This window comes from Neodiprion virginianus, chromosome 3 (assembly GCF_021901495.1).
Source record: "Neodiprion virginianus isolate iyNeoVirg1 chromosome 3, iyNeoVirg1.1, whole genome shotgun sequence".
NCBI lineage: Eukaryota > Metazoa > Arthropoda > Insecta > Hymenoptera > Diprionidae > Neodiprion > Neodiprion virginianus.
The window spans coordinates 13,493,194-13,514,017 of record NC_060879.1 but is presented as its reverse complement, the minus strand read 5'-3'; the positions used below and the strand labels follow the sequence as shown (position 1 = coordinate 13,514,017).

The 20,824-nt window shown below is 37.2% G+C and overlaps 1 protein-coding gene across 1 annotated transcript in view; it reads right to left on the bottom strand.

Annotated features, from left to right (window-relative positions):
• LOC124300690 (glutamate receptor ionotropic, NMDA 2B) overlaps positions 1 to 20,824 on the bottom strand; it is a 1,918,249-nt gene that overhangs the window by 1,232,298 nt on the left and 665,127 nt on the right. Inside the window, exon 7 of the mRNA XM_046755014.1 lies at positions 12,686 to 12,827. Within this exon, the coding sequence (XP_046610970.1) occupies positions 12,686 to 12,827 (142 nt within the window). The remainder of the gene's footprint in view (positions 1 to 12,685; positions 12,828 to 20,824) is intronic.

Sequence of the window (20,824 nt, the reverse complement as noted above, 5' to 3'; positions counted from 1 at the left end):
TTTATGATAATCGATTTTTCCCAATAAAATCAAGTTCGGCCCTGATTCAAACTGAATCAGGTAATATTGAGTGCTTATAATAATAACCACCTCCATTATCATCTTTAATTAATGATTGCTAGAATCATTTTCAATATATTATATACTAGCAGCCCATCCCGGCTTCGCACGGGCATATAATAATATAATAAAAGAAAATACACAATGTTTACAGTGAGTTTCTAAAAAAATAACATTTGTATTATTACATAATATTATTATATGCTCGTGCGAAGCCGGGATGGGCTGCTAGTTTTTAATAAAAGGACGCTTATTGTGACGTAACTATAAAAGATAGAGACATGCTGTCGCGACATTTTTTATAGATAGTGATGTGTCCTGAAAAATTGTAATACATCATTTTGTTCTATCATTAATAGTTTTCGCAGCGCACGCGATTGAAGGAAGTTTTTTGTTTATTTTTTTACAACTTGGGTTAGATTATTCAAGTTTTAGTAAGCATCCCTAATTTTTTTGAAAATGAAACATAGCCTATGTCACTCGGGAATAGTGTAGCTTGCCAACGGTGAAAGAATTTTTTAAATCGGTCCAGTAGTTTCGGAGCCTATTCATTTCAAACAAACAAACAAAAAATCAAATCTTTCCTCTTTATAATATTAGTATAGAAGTATAGATAAACCGCGAGTGAACCAAATTGACTTTTTCAAACGATAGCTTTCGATAGTAAAGTATCATTCGAAATTCACAAAGCTAAGTGCCTGACGTTCAACATCGTTCGGATTCATCAACCCTTCCGATTTCGAGGTAAGGCTCTGCTCCAGAATTCTACGGACACCGACCTACACGACCGACGGCTCTCAATCTCGCCGAACTTCGCAATTAAAGATAAGTTAATTCGAGTAGTCTTCTTCAACATCATTCCAAATTTTGCATGACGTCTTATCGAACAAAAACGAGTGGCAAGCTTCACTAGCCACTGTCGAACGTTCAGTATTGTTTTCAGAGTATCAATATAAATTTTCTCATAGAGTTCCATAGCAAAATTAAGAATTGGCGTCTAGTTGCAGATGATAACCTTGGCTATTTAGAGAGACACTCTCCTGTTTTCAGCTTGGCCCCCAAATCATGTTTTCGCAGGCTCAAATCAGAGCTAAGTAACGATTATAATTCCACGGATCGACTGATCCATAGCGCAGAATTAGACTATTAACATAAGTTACATTTAGTTTAAAAAGAGAGATACCATCTTAATAACAATCGACCAGAAGTGGAAATAATAGTCGTTCAGGATGGATGTTTTTAACAAGCATTATGTTGAGTTATATTTCATTCATATATTATTAAAATAACCCTACGTTTTGAAAGAAGCGCGAACGATCGAATTCAACTTGTTCTACAGCTTCTCTGTATTTGAATATGAATTCGTCCGTCGACGTTATCTATGTTTATATTCAGACATTTTATGATTATACCTTCTTCGGTTTTTCTTTTATATCATTGATTCATTTCATAATTAATAGTTTGAAGAATATACGTTATCTTCTACCAATCAAAATCATATTCAACTATTTATTTTGAACGATACCTTATCCCATTCCATCATAAATTAGCCTCAACCATTTAAACAACTCTCACAGACCTGTATAGGACTAGGCAACAACGTACCCACATTACCGACTTATCGAGAGGTAAGTCTTTCTCAGTTTTAATTTTCATTCATTGTCGTTACGTGGGAGCATCTTTGCTTATTCATTATTCATTAACTACCACCGCTCAGCATACGCCCACCTCCACGTAACATCGGTCACTTCTCCGGGTACTCGAGGGACAGCAAAAATCCACGACACAACACAAAAAAACTGTACCGTTCCATATTTACGCAGATGTTGAATGTTTACTGCATATTAAAGCATCAAAAAATAGAAAAATTAACCAAAAGGATATACCCTACAGCGCAGCATATTACCGCCATTGCGCATTCAACGATTGCGTTTCAACAAACGACATTGATCGTGGGGAGACTCACATCCAATGGTTTCTGAATGAGTGAGAGCAATTAGCACGTTCGTTAAACGTGTATTTCAAAACTGTTGTACCAATAGAACCGCTGAATTTTAATCAAATTGACGAATTTCATTTAATAACAATGTGTCTTATTTGTGAAAAACCGTGAAACACCGTGATCACTGTTATTTCACAGAAAAGTACCGTGATGCTGCACATCAAGGCTGTAATATAAATGATTAGAACTCACATACCATCCCAGTGATATTCCACAATCTGTCAAGTTACGATTTGCATTTTTTCATTAAGGGGACCCGGTGGTCTAGCGCACGAAAATGACACCTATTTTCACGATTTTTTTTTTGCTATTAAAAATAAAAAAAACGATGTTCTAACTTTTCGAGCTTATTACTACGTTCATTAATCATACAAAAAAATTTTTTTTTCCTTTTAAAAACAATATTTATCATTATAAAAATGCCGCTAAATATGATCCTCTCGAAAAATCGGATCCGGACTGCGGAGGTGATTTCGAGACTTCTACTCATCAGAAACAAAAAATTCAAAGACATTCTTAATCAGAAAGAGTGCAGTTATGGTCGAAACTAGAACAAATCGAAAAAATTGAAAATTGACAAAATGGCGGGCGTTGAAAAAAAAAGTTCGTAAAATCGGGTTTTTTTCACTAGTTTTTTAGTGTAAACAATAGGAAATTATTTAAATAAAATTATGATTCTAGTTCCGACGATAGCCATAGATGTTGTGAACAACATATCCAAATTTCAAGTCATTCGGTTGAATAGTTTTTTTATTTTCACCCCCGCAGTGCCGAAAAAAGTCGTTTCGAGATAAATGAGTTTAAAGTTTGAGGTACAGATATTTTCAAAAATTGAGCAAATTTTGAATACTTACAGTTAATCCGCGATTCCGGCACCATAAAGGATCCCTTCGGAACGTTTGTATTCCGAAGGGATTATATTGTATTCGGTTACAAATGTAAAGGTAAAATGCGGAGAAGGGTCGGAAAGCTGCCGCGCTCCGAGTGCTGAACTCGTTAGGAGCGCGCGGACCGCTCTCTACCTGGAATGGGCTGTAGAAGCTATAATATTGGGAATTTCCGCATGAAAATTTCACAGTGTATTCTTAAGATACTATACTTTCGAAATATCGAAAAAAAAAAATCGATTTTTTGAAATTTCTAGACCACCGGGTCCCCTTAAAGAATTGGCCATATCTTTCGAGGGTACTATTCAGCTTCTACCCGTTAACAAAGAGAAATACATCTGTTTCACAGCATTCGTTAAAGGAACAGATGTCAAGTTTTGATTTATAAAATCGTTCCGTTTCATGCCCAGCAGCCTCGAGAAATCGGTAAATCCTTATCCATTTCATGCAGCTTCTCAGGATATTCCGAATCCACCACTAATATTGCACCAAACTCCGCTTTATCTGAGATGGTAAGAACATCAAATTACCCGGAATCCGATATCCATTCGCAGGAACTGCATGGCAGAGCAAAGCTGATCGGAGCACCGTATAAATTATTAACGTCGAAGTATATGAGATATGATTCTTCTACCTCTGGATTGAAGGCATCTCCCATGTATCTATCATTAACCTTTGCATGTCGATGCGAGCATTGTGACACACTACCTTACATTCCTTTTTCTATGATCATAACCTTATCTATATCGGTAATAAGATTGAGTTCAACACCAATACATGTCAGCATCGCGTCAAATGAAAGACCGGGTTGAGTGTAATAATGTGAACGATCCAGTTTGTACGTTGTCAAACAATTTTGCCAAGAATTTTTGAAAACATCCACCAACAGAAAAACATCAGATTGCAAATATAAGTCTGAATATTCCTCCATCGCTTTGAGGTTGAAAGCTTGGCCAACTTTACATGCGTGAACATGATCTTTGTCCGAAATATTTTGGTTGTTTAATTTTCAATGAATTTTTTCATTAGCTGGCAACGGTACGTCTTTGAGCTTCTTCCAATCATCTATGAACTCGTACGAAAAAAAACCTCTGGTTAATAACTTCAAATTTTCGGAGTTAATGCAAAATTTACGTGTAATTGTCTTTTAATTAGTATCCAGATACGTTGCTAATTTCTTATCTCTAACGTACTTTGGTAATGGCGTGTAGGTATACAGACCACCTCATAGTAGAGTAAATTGTTAATGTCAACGGTGAGATTAATAATTTCAATTAACGACGAGCCAGAGTTCTTTTCGGGGAAATCTTTCACCTGTGTTAACAAACGGTGCGTCACATTTTTGATAAACTATTCGTTAATATTCGTTGACTGAAGAATAATTTCGTTTCCTGTATTGAAAAATTTGATTTCATCAAACATGTGATCTTTTCTCACTTAAAATTTACTAGTCAGGATAACGTTTACTTTTAAAGCTTTTCGCTTTCTGTGAAGCATTTTTCAATCTTTCAATCGTAAGTTCCTTTGCGTCTTCTAGAAAACTTTTCAAATCCTTACGTTCTAAATTGACTATAGATCCGGTTCGAATTCTCCCCTCAAAAGCAGAGTCTAATTCTTCCTAGTGCACTCGATCGCTTCTTTTCTGTTTGCGTGTACCTTCGATATCAGACCTCGCTTTGGACTAACAAGCAGTTCTTGGGGAAAGAGTGTCACTTGGGAATAGAATGTAAGGTGGTTGCAATCACACCAGCATCCGGGTTAACGAAAACAATTTTTTGAACTATTGATTGTGGAATGTCACGTGGTTGATAATGCATCAGATATAGACTTACAAACAGTCCTTTGAATTATGGAACTCGGGGAAAAAATGGCACGTGCTTGGTATCACACCAGTATCCGGTTTGACGAAAACAATTCTGGAAACCGTTAACTGTAAAGTGTAGAGTGGTTGATATCGCAGCGAAAGCCGCTCAAGGTTAACTAGAACATTCTTGAGATTGGCAGGCTGATCGCACAGGAAACAAAAGGACTTGCTTCTCCGCTATACCTCGATCATCGGCAGGGGAGATGATAACGAAATTGTTGATAAAACAGCGTGACCTTGACGTTTGATCGATAAAGTTTTTGGCAAAGCAGCGCGGTCGTGTCCTTCGGGTCGGTACCGGGGGTGTCAATTACTGTGATGTCATCACGGAGAAGGTTTCGAGTCTAGGGAAGATGTCGGTAAGTGTAGGTGATAGGAATATTCATTGAGGACTGACCTTGTATTCCTAATATATGCCTCCGTTACTTATTGACCCACATATCAACAATTCCTGTTTGACGACGACGTGGATTATTGACGGCACACAACAATATGAAAACTCAAACCTGTTGAATTCGCTCTCGCAGTATTTCAACTGCAGGCGATTTTCACCATCATTTCACATTTCACCAGCGAATTCAAATCCTCCTTTCGAACCCTTACAATTCTCGGTTGTAAGAAAATGTTGCGTTCTTCCCCAATCATTGCCAGAACACGTACCTTGTATTTGCTTTTGATAAGTTTTAACCCATTGACATCATACACCGCACCAATTTTTAGTTCCGACATTTTCTTTGTCGGCTGATTTTCTAGGTGACTGATGTGGTTGATTTTTACGAGATCTATCGCGTTTCGATTGCAGTTCGTTTTATTTTTTATACAAGTAAGAACAGCTTACGACGCACACACGATGAGAATAGAATAACTATCGGAATAAACTTACATTTTCTATACAATCCATCCCCGCCACAATTTTATACCAAACTAGTTGTGACACGCATTCCGGCGGAGAAAAATTTTTACGAACCTCTCTCATTTTATACCCCGTTATTTACAATACCACCCACCAAGTTTATTATCAGCACTAGCTCAAAGGCCCCATTTCCGGGGAATTGTTACAAGCTCAACATTCCAGGATCAATTTACTATCATGTCGTCCATTGTTGGCAAAACCTCAAAGGCCTTATTACCTAAAAACTTTCCCTTTTCGCGAAACGCGCATTTCACACTTACTTATTTATTTACATTGTCACTTCCCAATACTAGTATTCACGACCAAATAAGGCACAACAAGACTATCATTGAAACATTGATAAATTAGCTATAAGGGGTGAAAACATCTATTCAAAGTATCCGACTGTTACTATCAAACGTTACATTTTCTTAACTACCATTTTCTGGAAGAGTAGCCATCTTTCGAGAGACATGGAAAACAAAGCAGAGTCGAACCAACGAAGATAGAGGCCTATAGAAGCGTACGGCTTATGGGCCGCTTGACGCAAAACTTTCCGCGACTCGCAAATCCGTATGATGGCTCTACCGTCGGTCGATAGTAGAGCCATCCGACGCTCGCCTTACGAAGCTCGTGCTCTCGGCGATTTGTGCTCGGCGTGGGGCCATGGTGGGTAGCCGCGCTGCTACATCGACCATCCCCTTATTTCTTCTCCTACCGCGCTGGTTTTTATTTTTTTCTTTTTTTTCATATATATCAAATGACAGTATCTACACGCAATTGATGAATTGCGATAGGCCACAGTCGATTGACTTCTGCTTCCATTTTATTTTTAGTGTTAAAATTTTTTTTTTCATTTTCTTTCTTTTTGAAAGTCCTAATAAAAAATAGAAGCGGACGAAATATCACTCTGGGTCAAGGCTAAAATATTTTGATACCTAACAGAACATTTTTGAGAATTTTTTCAGATTTTCATACTTGGGTGATAGGTTTGATTATATAAAAATTCTCAAAATAATTTGCGTGTCTTAAAAAATTTGAAAAAAAATCAGAGAGCTCTTGGACTATAGTACAAACATATAAAAAATCATCGATGAAATTGGAAGGGGTCAGGGTCAAACGTTGCCCGAATCGGTGAAAAATAGATATAGATATCCTATAGATCATCTCCTCATATAAAAGACATGTGCATGAATCGGCTGTCTCGGATATAAGAGTCTCACAGCTCTTGAGAATGTACTTGTTATTACATAAAATGAAAATAATAAATGCTTGAATCGTCAAAAGTATGACAGACATCATACCGGCCCCCCACTCTGGGTTCATTATTGATCGGGCGCGAGAGAGAACGTACCATGGCTCCAAACGAGATCGAAAGAGTTAGCACGATCACCCCAACTCGCCGGTCGAAGCCAACACATCAACACTGTACGCATTAGTATAGAGCGCTGTACGTAAGCCACACAAGCAAAGGCGCCACCAGCGACACCTAGCTGTTGGGGTGATAGCTCGCCCGAGCACCCCAACTTTTCTTGCTTCAAATAGCCTGCAGGCCGTACGCTTCTATAGGCCTCTATCATCGTTGGTCGAACGAAAGAACAACGATTCATCGATACATGGGCGCGGGGGGGCATCTATATCAAAACTTCCGCTGGTAAAACAGCTGCCCATCTGACGGTGAAAACTCCAATTCTTTATTCTTATTCATCACTCACGTGTCACATCAACGATAGGTAAGGCTGCGGATAACATCATCCAGCAGCGGATACTTGAAACAGACTTGATCGGTGGAACAGTGGCTGATTAATACAGGGGGGGGGGGGGGGGGCTACTTATAGTAATATATCCGTTGTTAAAACAACAAAGATGTTTGCTATTTAATGGCAAAAACTCAAAATGTTCGCTCATCTGACAACAAAATTCGAAATGTTCACCCAACCGGTAGCACAAAATCTTATTATCTGACTTTCTGTCGGTAAAATTGACTGAAAATGCACGTGGCACTATCTTTAGTAACGCTCTGTTCGGTAACACTTTCACTACTATGCCAGAAATTATTACTCCTCGTAGCTAACATACCGACTATCGATAAGGTAGAAATAGGAACTGACTGTACGCTGTCATAGTAGGACAGAACTATTGTATCAACCATACTAATGAATCGATATTGCCGTTGATAGGGTATCCAGTATATACATCCTACCAAAACATACCAAATTTTCACTGATCTCCAGAAAAATCGAAACTGAATTTTTTTTTTTTTTTTTTTTCGAAGAACGAATTTTTTTCAAGTCGCTATATTTTCTGTAATTTTGCAAACTTTTCGGATCTTCACATCTGATTCGACAGAGTGGGAGATGGCATGGAAGGCTACGTGTGATTTTATGCTTTACGGTACTTATCTTATTATATATGAAACTATTAACGGATTGTCACACAATACGACTACTATTCGTTAATTTCCTATGTCGGTTCCGATTATTTTCTTGGTATCCGAAGATACGTCGATACTCGAAATGCTGTTGAGTTTTTTTCCCAAGTTATAATGATACTGACTTAACGAATAAGTATTTGTTTCTGGGATATGCAGGTCAGTGAAAAACCGTCAATTTGCTAACGTTTTGGCCCGGGGGCCCTCTTCAGAACGAATTTTGCCATTAAATTTTCCTAGTGAATTTGACTCAAGATGTGAGCTTGGGAGTTCCGGATTGCACTGTATAATTGTAATGTAGTAGTATTTAGAAAGAATTTTATTCAGTAAATCTGTTTCATCGTCATGTTCACATCAAGTTTCAGCATCCAACAAATTCTCGCTCCAGATTAACAAAAAAATTCGTTCTGTCGACGGCCCGCACTGGGGCCGAAACGTTGGCAAATCTACGTTTTTTCACTGACCTGCATATCCTAGAACAAATACGTATTTGTCATTATCGAGGTCCAGAAAATCATATTCATACTGACTTTACACCCCTGATTATGTTTTGAAATTACATTGAAAGTTACAAGAAAAATAAATAAGTATTAGCCAATTCTACGAGGTATTGTTGAAGCGACTTGTCGCCAAAGCGTCTTCCCACGAGATGATCGAATCGTGATAGAAATCGGATATTTGTATTTCGTCAGCTTGAATTTGCTCGATATTATGTTTTGAAATACTCGCTTGACCCCTCAGGCTGTCTGTAATACAAAACTATGTCTATGTCGATTATATTGTCTCTAGGTATCATTCTCTGTACTAGGTTACTAAGTGTGCATCGGTGAAACTGGTTGACAACTACACACTCGTATCACTGAACTGTAACGTGGCGTTTTTTGTTGTGCGTTCCAAACGGCTCCCCGAACCCTAGGCGGAACCTAAAATTGGGGAATTAGCGATCGGATCGCAAATAATTTCGTAAAAGAGTGCCAAGACAAAGGTCACGCATCCGATACTCTGAGAGGGGACACTTTACGGGCTAGCGAATACGATTTTCCGGATATTTGTTTATTTTTTTTTTTTTGTTTCGAGTAAATGCGACATTATATACGGGATCGGCGGCAAATTCAACAGCGTCATAGAACTACAGTCACGGAGGATCGTGACAAGAGGTCGTTCTCACACCAGGCTACGGAGAGAGCGCCAACGTAGAGCTCTGCCGCGAGGGAGAACAAGGCGGACGAGACTCCCGTTGGTGGCCGGCGCGCCGTAGCCTCCCCTCACCACGCTGACGTATGCATCCTCGCGAACCCATCATCACGCCACTTCCGAATGAGGGAACACTGAAGAAACATACATCCAATCAGCATTCCGCGAAAGCTGAAGTCACCGATAGCGATAAGTTAGGCTATAAGGATTTCGTGAGACGAAAACCAATTAGATCGGGAGAATTTTTCGTGACTGACAGCGCCTATTGTAAGAGGCATGTTCGAATTTCGGCTCCGCGTAGCGAAGCAGAGTACTTGAGTCCTGGACCGGTGTAGGAGAGTTGGTGTGGTTGCGAAGCGGTAAGTGCTGTTAATTCTTCGTGAGCATATTTCGAGTACGATTTAGATTGGCGCACCGATCAACAGTTAGCCAGTTAATAGTTTAGTGGAGCATTCAAAATTTATTCGCCGATCTCCTTGTTTGATGGCCGTAGCCTGATTTCTCGCGATAAAGCGTGGAGTAACTTTTGGTTTATCTATGGTATAGAGCAGAGTCACGGTTTTGTGTCGAGTCCCTATTGTTTTCAAATTGAGTGCAGCTGAATTCCGCTGCACGGTTTCTTGTCGAGTCAGCTTATGTAAAAGTGTCACCTCTCATGTAGGTCGCGTATCGTCGTGCGTGAGCGCTCGGTTTAGCGGAGCGATTTGTGAACTTTAGGTAATTGCGAGTACGGATTGAGTTCGGATGCGTTGCGATAAGCGTCATACGATTACCGTTAAGAAACGCGTAATTACGAATAACAATTAGAGGTGCGATTTGCACGTCGAGCCATAGTAGGTTTTTCTTTATTTTGCCCTTTGGCGTAGTACTAAATGTTGCGATTTACGCAATAATTCAGCCGAGAACAATCGCGGTTAGAGCGTCGAGTGAGATGTTTTTTTCAGTTTTCGTCTAGTGAATTAGTTGGCGATTAGCGCTGTATTTAGTATTGAACGATCGCTGTTAGCGCGTCGGGTCAGATTTCGTTTTTGGGTTTTGTTTTATTGTTTGTTATCGAGGAGGCGACTAGCGCAAGTAGGCTTAAGGTTTCTTATAGAGGTGATTTTTCTCAGTTCTGTTTTTGTATTTTGGATCGCGAAGAGCGATTTTGAATTATTCTTTTTTTTTTGTTTTTGTATCACCGCTATTGTGAAATATATGATGTTATTCTATTTCTTTTGTTAAATAGCGTGTGGTTTTCGAGGGTTTCTCTGTCTCTCCAAACATTACCCCTCCGCTTACCACGGTACTGAGCCACCGAGCATATTCCCGAGGTATATCGCATCAACGATTACGAGGCGTGTTAATCACGCCAGGCGCCCAACATAATCTCGCGATATCTTTTTTAAGATCCAAGTTTCTAGCTTACATCGCGGCTGCCGAATTATTGTGTACGCGGTAAGTTCTCAGTCATTTTATCCGAGTGCCCAAGGTACGGGAAAAATCTACGTCACACAGCATAAACGTCATGCTTACAATAATGCTGATTAACATACGGCCTCGCACAAACACATTATCAAGCGTGATCATTTGTTCAATAATGACTAGGAAACTATGTTACATGAAGAGCCTTAATATTACAGAATATTTCTCTTAGAAATGTTCAATATTATTGAACATGCTAATTGCATGAATCACAGCCAAGATGAGGAGCATTCTAGTAATATTTACACCTATGCCATCTGTAGATAACACACATGCAATGTTACCGATCGATCTGTGGATCGATTTGATCGCCGCTTCATGTTTTCCTTCAATCATAGGTTATATGTAGTTGGCGCCTTTCTTCTCCACTGTTTGCTAATTCACTTGTGGATGGCATAATATTATTACGACTTTGCAACAAAATTTTCATAGAATTTTTTCCTCCCTCATTTTAATCATTTCTCAACGATGAGACGGTGGGCGTCTTCACTTCCAGCAGTTTTACTGTTCAATAATTTGAAGTTTTTTTTCTCAAATATAAAATCTATTCCTGTGCGTGTCACTTTCATTAAACCAGGTAACAGATACAGGTTAATCTGATTCGTTCGGGTTGGTACTTGGAATATTAATCGCAAACTTTATATTTATAATTTTTTTTGTCTCTAATTGCAACGGATGAGTGATTATTAAAAATTACGTTCCGAAGAGAGCCTCAAATCGGATCGAAATGTCAACACGCGTCGTTATCATTGACCTTCATAGCGAAGATTCACATTGCTTATCAACTTCGAGGTCAAGAATATTTCCAGATTAATGTCAATTACTAAGCTAGAGTTCCCTCTGCATGTCTTCAGAAAACTGGTTGAATCTGACGGTACGGCAACAGCGATCACAACCCTGGTCGATAATGCCATTTGCAAGTTTTTCGATAATGCAAGCTGTACGCTGCAGAGATTGATAGAAGTAAAATAGTTGGTTTGTCAGCCTGCTGAAGGGTTTTTTTTCGCTAAGCCTTGGTCAAAGATGATTTATGGAAAATGCTGGATGGCTTGATGTCGAGGAAGCGAATGAATTAACCAATGCAGATGATAAGTTTGATATGATTATTCTCTTGAGTATCATATTTGGTTTTGCTGAAGACTATAGCAAGATCATCGTTAACGCGAAGTATGAGCTGATTCTCACCAGATCAAACAGTGATTTGCATGTTATTGTTCGAAATAAAAATAGATATTTCAGAATCGTGATTGATCAAATAGAATAGTTGGTACCGTACGTGAAACTCTCGGATAAACGAAAATTGATAGTGCTAAATTTCATCGAGAAAGAGAGACTCGTTTTTATAAGCTTTTGTAGCTGAGACCTGTGTAAGTATCCCTTGCTATCGACAGTCACGACACCCGTTTGGACAGTGAAAACATCAACCTAATCAGACAGACCACCATTTGTAATGGTTGATTTTCAAACAGATTGAAAAAAAAAACAGGTAAAAATGTCATGCATGATGACCATTGTACTATTACTGATCTAAGGCTCTTCTTCAATTTTCAGTATTATCCGTTTAGTGACCTCAACTTGGACAATTGCCAAAATCATGCAATTAATTAGGGAAGATAACCTCGAAAAAACTGACCGGAAGTGACATTTTTTTTGACACTCCGGACAGGATCCATTGTCTATAAAGTCTGGCACCCTATTGACCACTATATTTTCCATCGATTCATATGCATTTTGGCCGTATGATCGATGAGGGAACATATGGTGCGGTCGGCTCCTGGACTATTAGTTGTCGTTCGAGGAAATGTTTAATTGTAATTCAACTTCACTTCATGCCAAATTGTTCAATGACTCAACTATTGAAAATTTCAACAGTACCTGAGACGCATCTTACCTGCTCCCATAGTGGCTGTTGTTCGTTGACCCCTGGTCGAAGATTCATAATCTTTAGTTCAGCGGCCTTCAGAACTCCATCTTGTGTAAATTCTACATTAGGTTTGCCTTGATCACCTTCTACGGTGACATTTTTCAGATACCTATCACAGAAAAAATTAATAAGTATTTTTTTACCTGATTATAATTCCAGTAATCAATAACGTATCTCTTCCGATAATAGTGGGAGGTACAACCATATTTTAAAGCTTCTTTTTGTGATGACGTGATAAGCACAAACAACCTCATGGTTAATGTGATTAAAACAGATAATTTGACGCTCTGTTTACAAATATTGAGCTTACATCGTAGGAAAAACAAGCTAGCGCATCAAAGGTACTTGGTCATTTGTTGAAAAAATTAAGGATACACCTATCTCCATCTACCATATTCTGATGTCGTTTAATGTAGCTTCATTGTATACAAACATAACAACCAATATAGTTATCGAAATAATTAGAAAGAAGTGGTCAACGACGAAACCACACACAAACATCAATAAAAAAGAATTTCTGGATGTCGCAGTCATGTTTGGATTATTGCTATTTTTCCTGAAAAAAAATAATACAAAAAAAATATATGGCTTTGCGATGGGGTCACCCATCACCCTAGTGGTTTCCAAGCTGGTTTTAGAATACTTAGAGCTAACAATAATCATACAATCACCTTTCGCACTCCCGTTCTATTATTGTTATGTTGGTGATATAATTACTTGCGTCCATAAAGAGCACGTAAATCTCGTGTTTAATAAATTCAACAACTTTCATCCACGCATTCAATTGATTATCGAAATCGAACTAGTGAAAAAAATTAACTTTCCACATACGGGAATCATCAACCAACAAAAGAGAGTCGTGTTGGATTGGTATGATAGAGAGACTTGGTCTGGGAGATGTATTAATTTTGAGTCCGAACATGACATGGAATATGAAAAATCTGTTGGTATAGACCTGTATGATCGTTGCTCTAAAATCTCATATACACGATATCGTTTATAAAATCTTCAATTGATTGACACGACTTTCCAGCAAACGAATATCCTTTAAGCTTTATCAAAACATGAAGTGTCACAAACTGCAAGAAATGCATAACTTTATTGACTGGAATAACAATACAACCTTTCTGAAAAGAATATAACATCGATTTCATATGTTGAAGGTCTATCCAGTAAAATTCAGCAAACTTTACAAGTAGGGATCAATGTTACATTTAGAATAAGCAACACTACTAATAGTTTATTTTCGCACCTAAAGTCTGTCGCACCTAATTAAGATATAATTAATACTGTATACATGATAGACTGTACTAATTGCGATAAACTTTATGTTGGGTAATCGTCACAACTCTTGAAACACAGAATAGCAGGTCATCGATATTATACCCAATGCCATAACACTGCGTGATGTGCTGTAGCATCACATAGCTTAGACCTAGTACATCAATTCGATGTTGATAATGTTGCAATTTTAACAACCGAACCTAATTGGTATGAAAAAAATATTTAAAAAATGGTTCACATATATAAGAATAATGACAACACAGTGAATAAATGTACATACATTAGGGTGTGCGGGAAAAAATCAATGTTTTTTTTTCGGTTGCATCCGGCATTAGAAGTTAATTTGGGGTGAAAAAAAAGATTCCTAGAAGGAGAGCTCAAGAAAAAAATTATTTCGAACGGCGCATTGCATTTGAAGACTTCCCATAAGAATAACACAGGAAAATATTGAGACTTCTGAATGTGGTACTGCAACTTTCCAGAAAAAAATCGCACAGAAACGCCTATAAGATAGTCGTATTGAGAATCGAATTCCATACAAAAAACGTTATACGAAAAATTAGCTCAGAACAACCATTTAAATGACATCGCTGTCTGAAGTTGAATTTTATTATTTAAAGATGTTCTGTCTGTACAATCCCAGACAAAAATTGTATTCGATGAGAATTTTCGTACTTCGTGACTCAATTAAAATCTGAAAAAATTCGAAAACATTTGGCATGACACGAATAAAAATAATCAACAATAATATTGCCCAAAAGTTATTAACAAATTGGTAAAACAAAAAATTTGCAATAACTTTCGAATGAAAAATGCCCACTTTTGATTCGTACAGGAAAAAAACAGCGGTCACTGGAAAGTTATTGCAAAATTATTTTTTTTTAACAATTTGTTAATAACTTTTGGGCAATATCAGGATTGATGATTGTTGTTTATGCCATACAAAATGTTGTTGGATTTTTTTAGATTTTTATTGAGTCACGAAGTACAAAAATTCTCATTGAATACAATTTTTGTCTGGGACTGTACAGTAATACATCCATCAGCTACGTGCGCGCCAAAAAACACGCTGCCACCTAGCGGCAGTATGCGGTAGCTCGTGGTGCAAAATTACACGCTGCCACCTAGCGGCAGTATGCGGTAGCTCGTAGTGCAAAGTTACAAGCTTCACACGAACGGGAAACCACGGCATTAGTTTCAACACGTCTCATTATAAAAAATTGTCGATTGTTTTTACATGAGTATTTCGATTGGTGACAAAGGTGATAAGTGCAATAATGACGGAAAAAAAAGCTCAATCGTCGGTTAAACAGATATATTTAGTTGGTTCTGAAAGTGCCGGATTTGTTGGTAGAAAACTACCAACAAATAAACAAGTTTTATCCGTGTTTTTTCACCACCATCGATCTCTCAGATTATCGATAAAAAAAAGTGCTGCTGCAATCGTGAAAGAGGTAAAGGAATGTTGGGATCAAGCCGGAATTCCAACTTCACGAACCCAAAACATTATTCGGAAATTTATGAAACTTTTTATTGAATGGGAGTTATTAAACAAAAGCTCGCAAAGAAAAAATCGTCAACTCAAAAGATTAAAGAATGCAGTTTCCGGTCTAAAATGGAAGAACTGTTTGACGTTTCGCGTAACGATGCGTTCAGCTCGCGAACGTCCAAAGAAAAAAGGACATTCTTATCAGGACAAAAAAAAAAACAATCGACGTGGTTTCGTCTCAAGTTCAAAGAAATCACCAAATGAAACCGAAATACAACTAAACTTTTGTAAGAATTCTAGCCGTATTTAATCCCTTATTTACTTATGATTTATTGCAGAGTTATAACAACAACGACAACGACAACGACAACGACAACGACAACGACAATGATACAACAATGACAATGACAATGACAATGACAATGACAATGACAATGACAATGACAATGACAATAACAATAACAATAACAATAACAATAATAATATATTATCATTATTATTATATTATATATATTAGAATTATAATTACATTCGATATGAAGAGGAATAAATCATTCCTGATAACGATTTTTCTATTTAGCTTTGAGCCAACACGTCAATAATGACATCGCCTCGGACATTGCATCAAGTCAAGAGTTCAGTTCAACCCCTTTATCTGTGCCTAGTAGCCAATTCGAGAATTCCATTGATTGTTGGAATGATAAAATACTATCCTCTGCTAAGCGTCCAAAAAAAAATATAATTTCTGAAAATGTGGCCGCTGCTCTTGACAGAGAAAATTTGAGTAGCAGGAATGCTGCTTATATAATTGCTGCTGTTGCCACAGAGCTGGGGCATAACATCGACGACATCAGTTTGAGCCATCGAGCTATTCACGATAGCCGAATAAAGATGCGGAAAGAAATGTTCGAAAAATCGAAGAATGATTTTGTTATTCCCAACAACGTAACTCTGCATGGGGATTGAAAAAATCTTACTGAGCTCACTGGTACTGATAAGGTTGATAGACTTCCGATTGTAATTACATACAATGGGCAAGAAAAATTACTTGCCGTTCCGAAATTAACGTCAGGAACCGGAAGAAATCAAGCTCTTGTCATCATCGAAACACTGAACGAATGGAATATCAGTGACCACGTGAAAGCACTATGTTTCGAGACAGCTGCAGTAAATTCCGGTACTGATTACTTATTTTTATTAACATTATTGTTATTACGATTATTTATTTCGCTGTAATTATGCATCTATTGTCTTTGTTATTATTATTGTTGTTATTTTCTTTGTTGTTGTTGCTTTCGTTGTTTCTACTCGTATTTTCAATTAATCGAGTTATTATTATATAGTGATTAAAATTTCCAACAGGGCCATTCCGTGGTACTTGTTGTTTGGTTGAGAAAATGTTGGGTCGCCAGTTAATTCATTACGCTTGTCGACACCACGTCTATGAACTCGTTCTTCGAAGCGTTTTCGAAATATTTTGGCCGACATGGACTGGCCCAAGCGTACCAATTTTCAGCAGATTTTCACAAGCTTGGAATAACATTGATCCTCTCTATTTTCAAAGTGGTGTGGAAGACGAAAATGTTGCTGACGCTTTAGCAGGGAAGCAAAATGAATTGTTGACTTTTATCGCTGATCAACTCAAGGTATTCATTCTCGTCTTTGGAATAAAATAATCAAGCATACAATCCCCCCCCCCCGCCTCCCTCCGATTTGATTCTAGTTCAAGAACCTAGAAAGTATATTTGACAACCCCAGTTTACATATTTTTCACGAATAGACATGCACTTTAAAAATCTTCTCTCACAAACATTCCTGAAAAAATTAATTCCTTTCAAAAATAAAAGATCTGATAACTCAAAAAAAAACTATCGAATAAATTCGAATCATACAAAAAAAAAATGAATTTATCTTTGCAAAAACTTAAGGTATGTTCGATTCAGTTTGAAAATCGTTTTATTTTTCATGTTACAGGTTCTGCAACCACGAGATGATTACAAAGAACTCTTGGAGCTCGCATACATTTTCTTGGGAGGCGCTGAGGAAAATTTTAATGTAAAACGCCCTGGTGCGATTCATCATGCACGATGGATGGCAAAAGCGATTTATTCTCTAAAAATATTGATTTCCAGAGAACAATTCGTCTTGTCTGATTGAGAAAAAAAAGTCTTCGAGAAATATGCATTTTTATCGTCATATTTTATATCGAGGCGTGGTTTCGAGCTCCTTGTGCCATTTTGACCCCAAATCAAGATCTGTCACTGCTACAAAATTTCATTCGTTATTGCGAAGTGAATTCTGTAGTAGGGGAGGCTGCCTCAAAAACATTAGCAAGTCATTTGTGGTACTTGAACGAGAAAACAGTTGCTTTCTCGTTTTTCGACAGTGCTGTGCCGATAAGTGTGAAGACGAAAATGGTACAAGCTCTGCAATCTCGAGAAAAATCCAAAAATACTACCAACTGTTGAAAAAAACGATTGGGAAATGTTGCTGAAAAAAGATATAAGCGATTTCTTTACGCAAGAATCCTTATTTCTTTTTCGGCAATTCAATTTACCTCATAATTTTTTTAGATTAAATATTGAATTATGGCCTGAAAACGCTAGTTATTTGAGTTGCTTAGATTTTTTTAAAAATCTAATAGTCGTTGATGACGTAGCCGAACGTGGTGTCGCTTTGATAGAAGCTTAAAACGGTTTGTTAACAAAAAACGAAGAACAGCTACAATATTTATTGGGCATAGTGCAAAATCATCGACAGAAATACCCAAACTGCAACAAACAGACTCTTAAGAAAAAGAACGATGATTTATAAGAGCATTATAATGTAAAAACAAAACTATTTGATCAATATTAAACCAAATTCATTAAATAAAGCTTTTCGAAACCCGATCAATGATGAACGTCGTTTCTTTTATATTTCTCGTTGGACTTGATTTTTTTTGTATTAGCGAAACATTTCGAGAACGATTTCATGCAGATTGTATGTTGGAGCAGAAAATTCACTACAAAAAACACCCAAAAAGTTTTTCCGTAAAGCGGAAAATTCAATTTTTACAGCCTTTTGAATTTTTTTTTCTATCAATCCAACTTCAGATAGCTATGCCATTTGAACGGTTGTTCTGAGCTAATTTTTCGTATAACTTTTTTATACGGAATTCGATTTTCTATACGAGTATCTTATAGGCGTTTCTGTGCGATTTTTTTCTGGAAAGTTGCACTACCACATTTAGAAGTCTCAATATTTTCCTGTGTTATTTTTATGGGAAATCTTAAAATGCAATGCGCCGTTCGAAATAATTTTTGTTTTCAGCTCTCCTTCTAGCAATCTTTTTTTTTACCCCAAATTAACTTCTAATGCCGGATGCAATCGAGAAAAAAAACATCGATTTTTTCTCGCACACCCTAACATACATCCAGTATCTAAGTTGCCTGTATTCAAACTTCATATAAGTTGTACTTAAAAAATGGCGCGGGCTTTATGCAAATCGATATTGATTAGGATTGTTATCTCCAATCTAAGGTAACCGAGACCTTCAACCTGCTTCTTACTTCGTCGAAAAATGGTACTGCGATAACACTCAAGCAATCACAGGTGTTAAAAAAATATGAGTGATCTGTTATAAGTGATGTAATCTTAGGTTTCACTGATCTAATCACAACGATATTATTAATTGAATATTTTTGCTTATATAATTTAGTTATTATCTTATACCTCATCTGGTAAAAAATTCTTTCGTGATGTGCAATTTACACTCGGGGATAACGAATCTGAGACGGCTAATTTTTTCCACCAGATAGTTGTGTTCGCAACACAGAGAAACCTACAGCGACATAGTCGGCCTAGCGCGAACAAACTCAATCTCAATCAACATAACATAACCCATGACCGTCGAATCTAACCTCAGAATACGTGTCAATCTAACAAGTCATTATCCCCGCGGTATTCTAAGGTCAGATTCAACGGTCATGGGTTATGTGATGTTTATTGAGATTGAGTTTGTTTCGCGCTCGGCCGACTATGGCGCTGGAGGTTTCTCTGTGTTGCCAACATAACTGTTTAATGTAAAAAATTACCCATCTCAGATTCATTGTCCCTAAGTTTACATAACCTCTTTTTGAGTTACCACATGTCTTTTTCAATTTCAACTTGTAAATCTCAATGGTTAATAGCTACAAAATTATGTAAACCAAAGGAACAATGTTGACAAACAGAGTATCCACAATGTAAACTAAGATAGTCTAGTCTTCTGGGCTAAAACGTTGACAGAACAGAATTAAAAAAATTGACTAATATCGCCGAATTTGCCCTCAATCTATTTTAACACGGCATTTCACGTCGCATTATGTGACCGTCGAACCCTCTCATGTATACCGTTGTCGTTCTCCCAGTAACATGGAGTCAGGCTAAATATGGTTGTTAGATTTATTGTTTTATTGAAATGGAAAGCGGTAGTTTTATTATAATAATAATATATTTTACGTAAATTACATATATGAAAACTTCTTAATTGTTTCGTAAGCGCGCGTCTCACTTAACCCTTTCTATTATGAGTCTCTGGTTCAACAGAAACGTTTCTCCTCCTATATTCGCACACATCTTTAGTTTCTTTTTCTTACTTATAATTGTTAATAATATCGTGGACTGATAAATGAAAAGCCAGACAATTAGTTATAATTGTGTATTTATTAATAAAGATATACTTAAACTTGATGCAAAAGGATTCGTGAGGATATACAACAGGCTTGCTCTCTTTCTATTCGCTATACCGTTTTGTGCTCCAAGAGGGACACGCTCGCTGGCTGTGTCGGAATATACGCGCATGCGCATTTATTACATAATACATTTTAATACAGTAAGATGTCGCTACCAGACTTAAATTTACATGTATTCCAACACGCCTCCTTAAATTTAAGTTTTGTTACAATTAGAAAAAAAAATTAATAGATATTTTATTTATCCTTTCATATGATCACCTCTGCTCTGTGCAAATTAACTTATGTTTGTTTTCATTTTAGATTTAGCATGCCGACAAACTTATTGAACTTAGTTTTTCCTAACGCTTTAGTTAGTATATCGGCAACGTTATTTTCACTATCTATCTTTACAACGTCAATCAAGCCTTTCAAATAGTTTTCATGAACGAAGTGGTAGTGAGTTTCAATGTATTTGGAATTCTTTGTGAAATTTCCAAATTTTACAATGCATACGGCACCAGAGTTGTCCTCATAAACCTTTACTGGCTCTTTTATCTCAATTTTAAGATCTTTCAGCAAATCTTTAATCAGTTTCAACTCACTAACTACATCAGATAAAGCAACGTACTCTGCTGC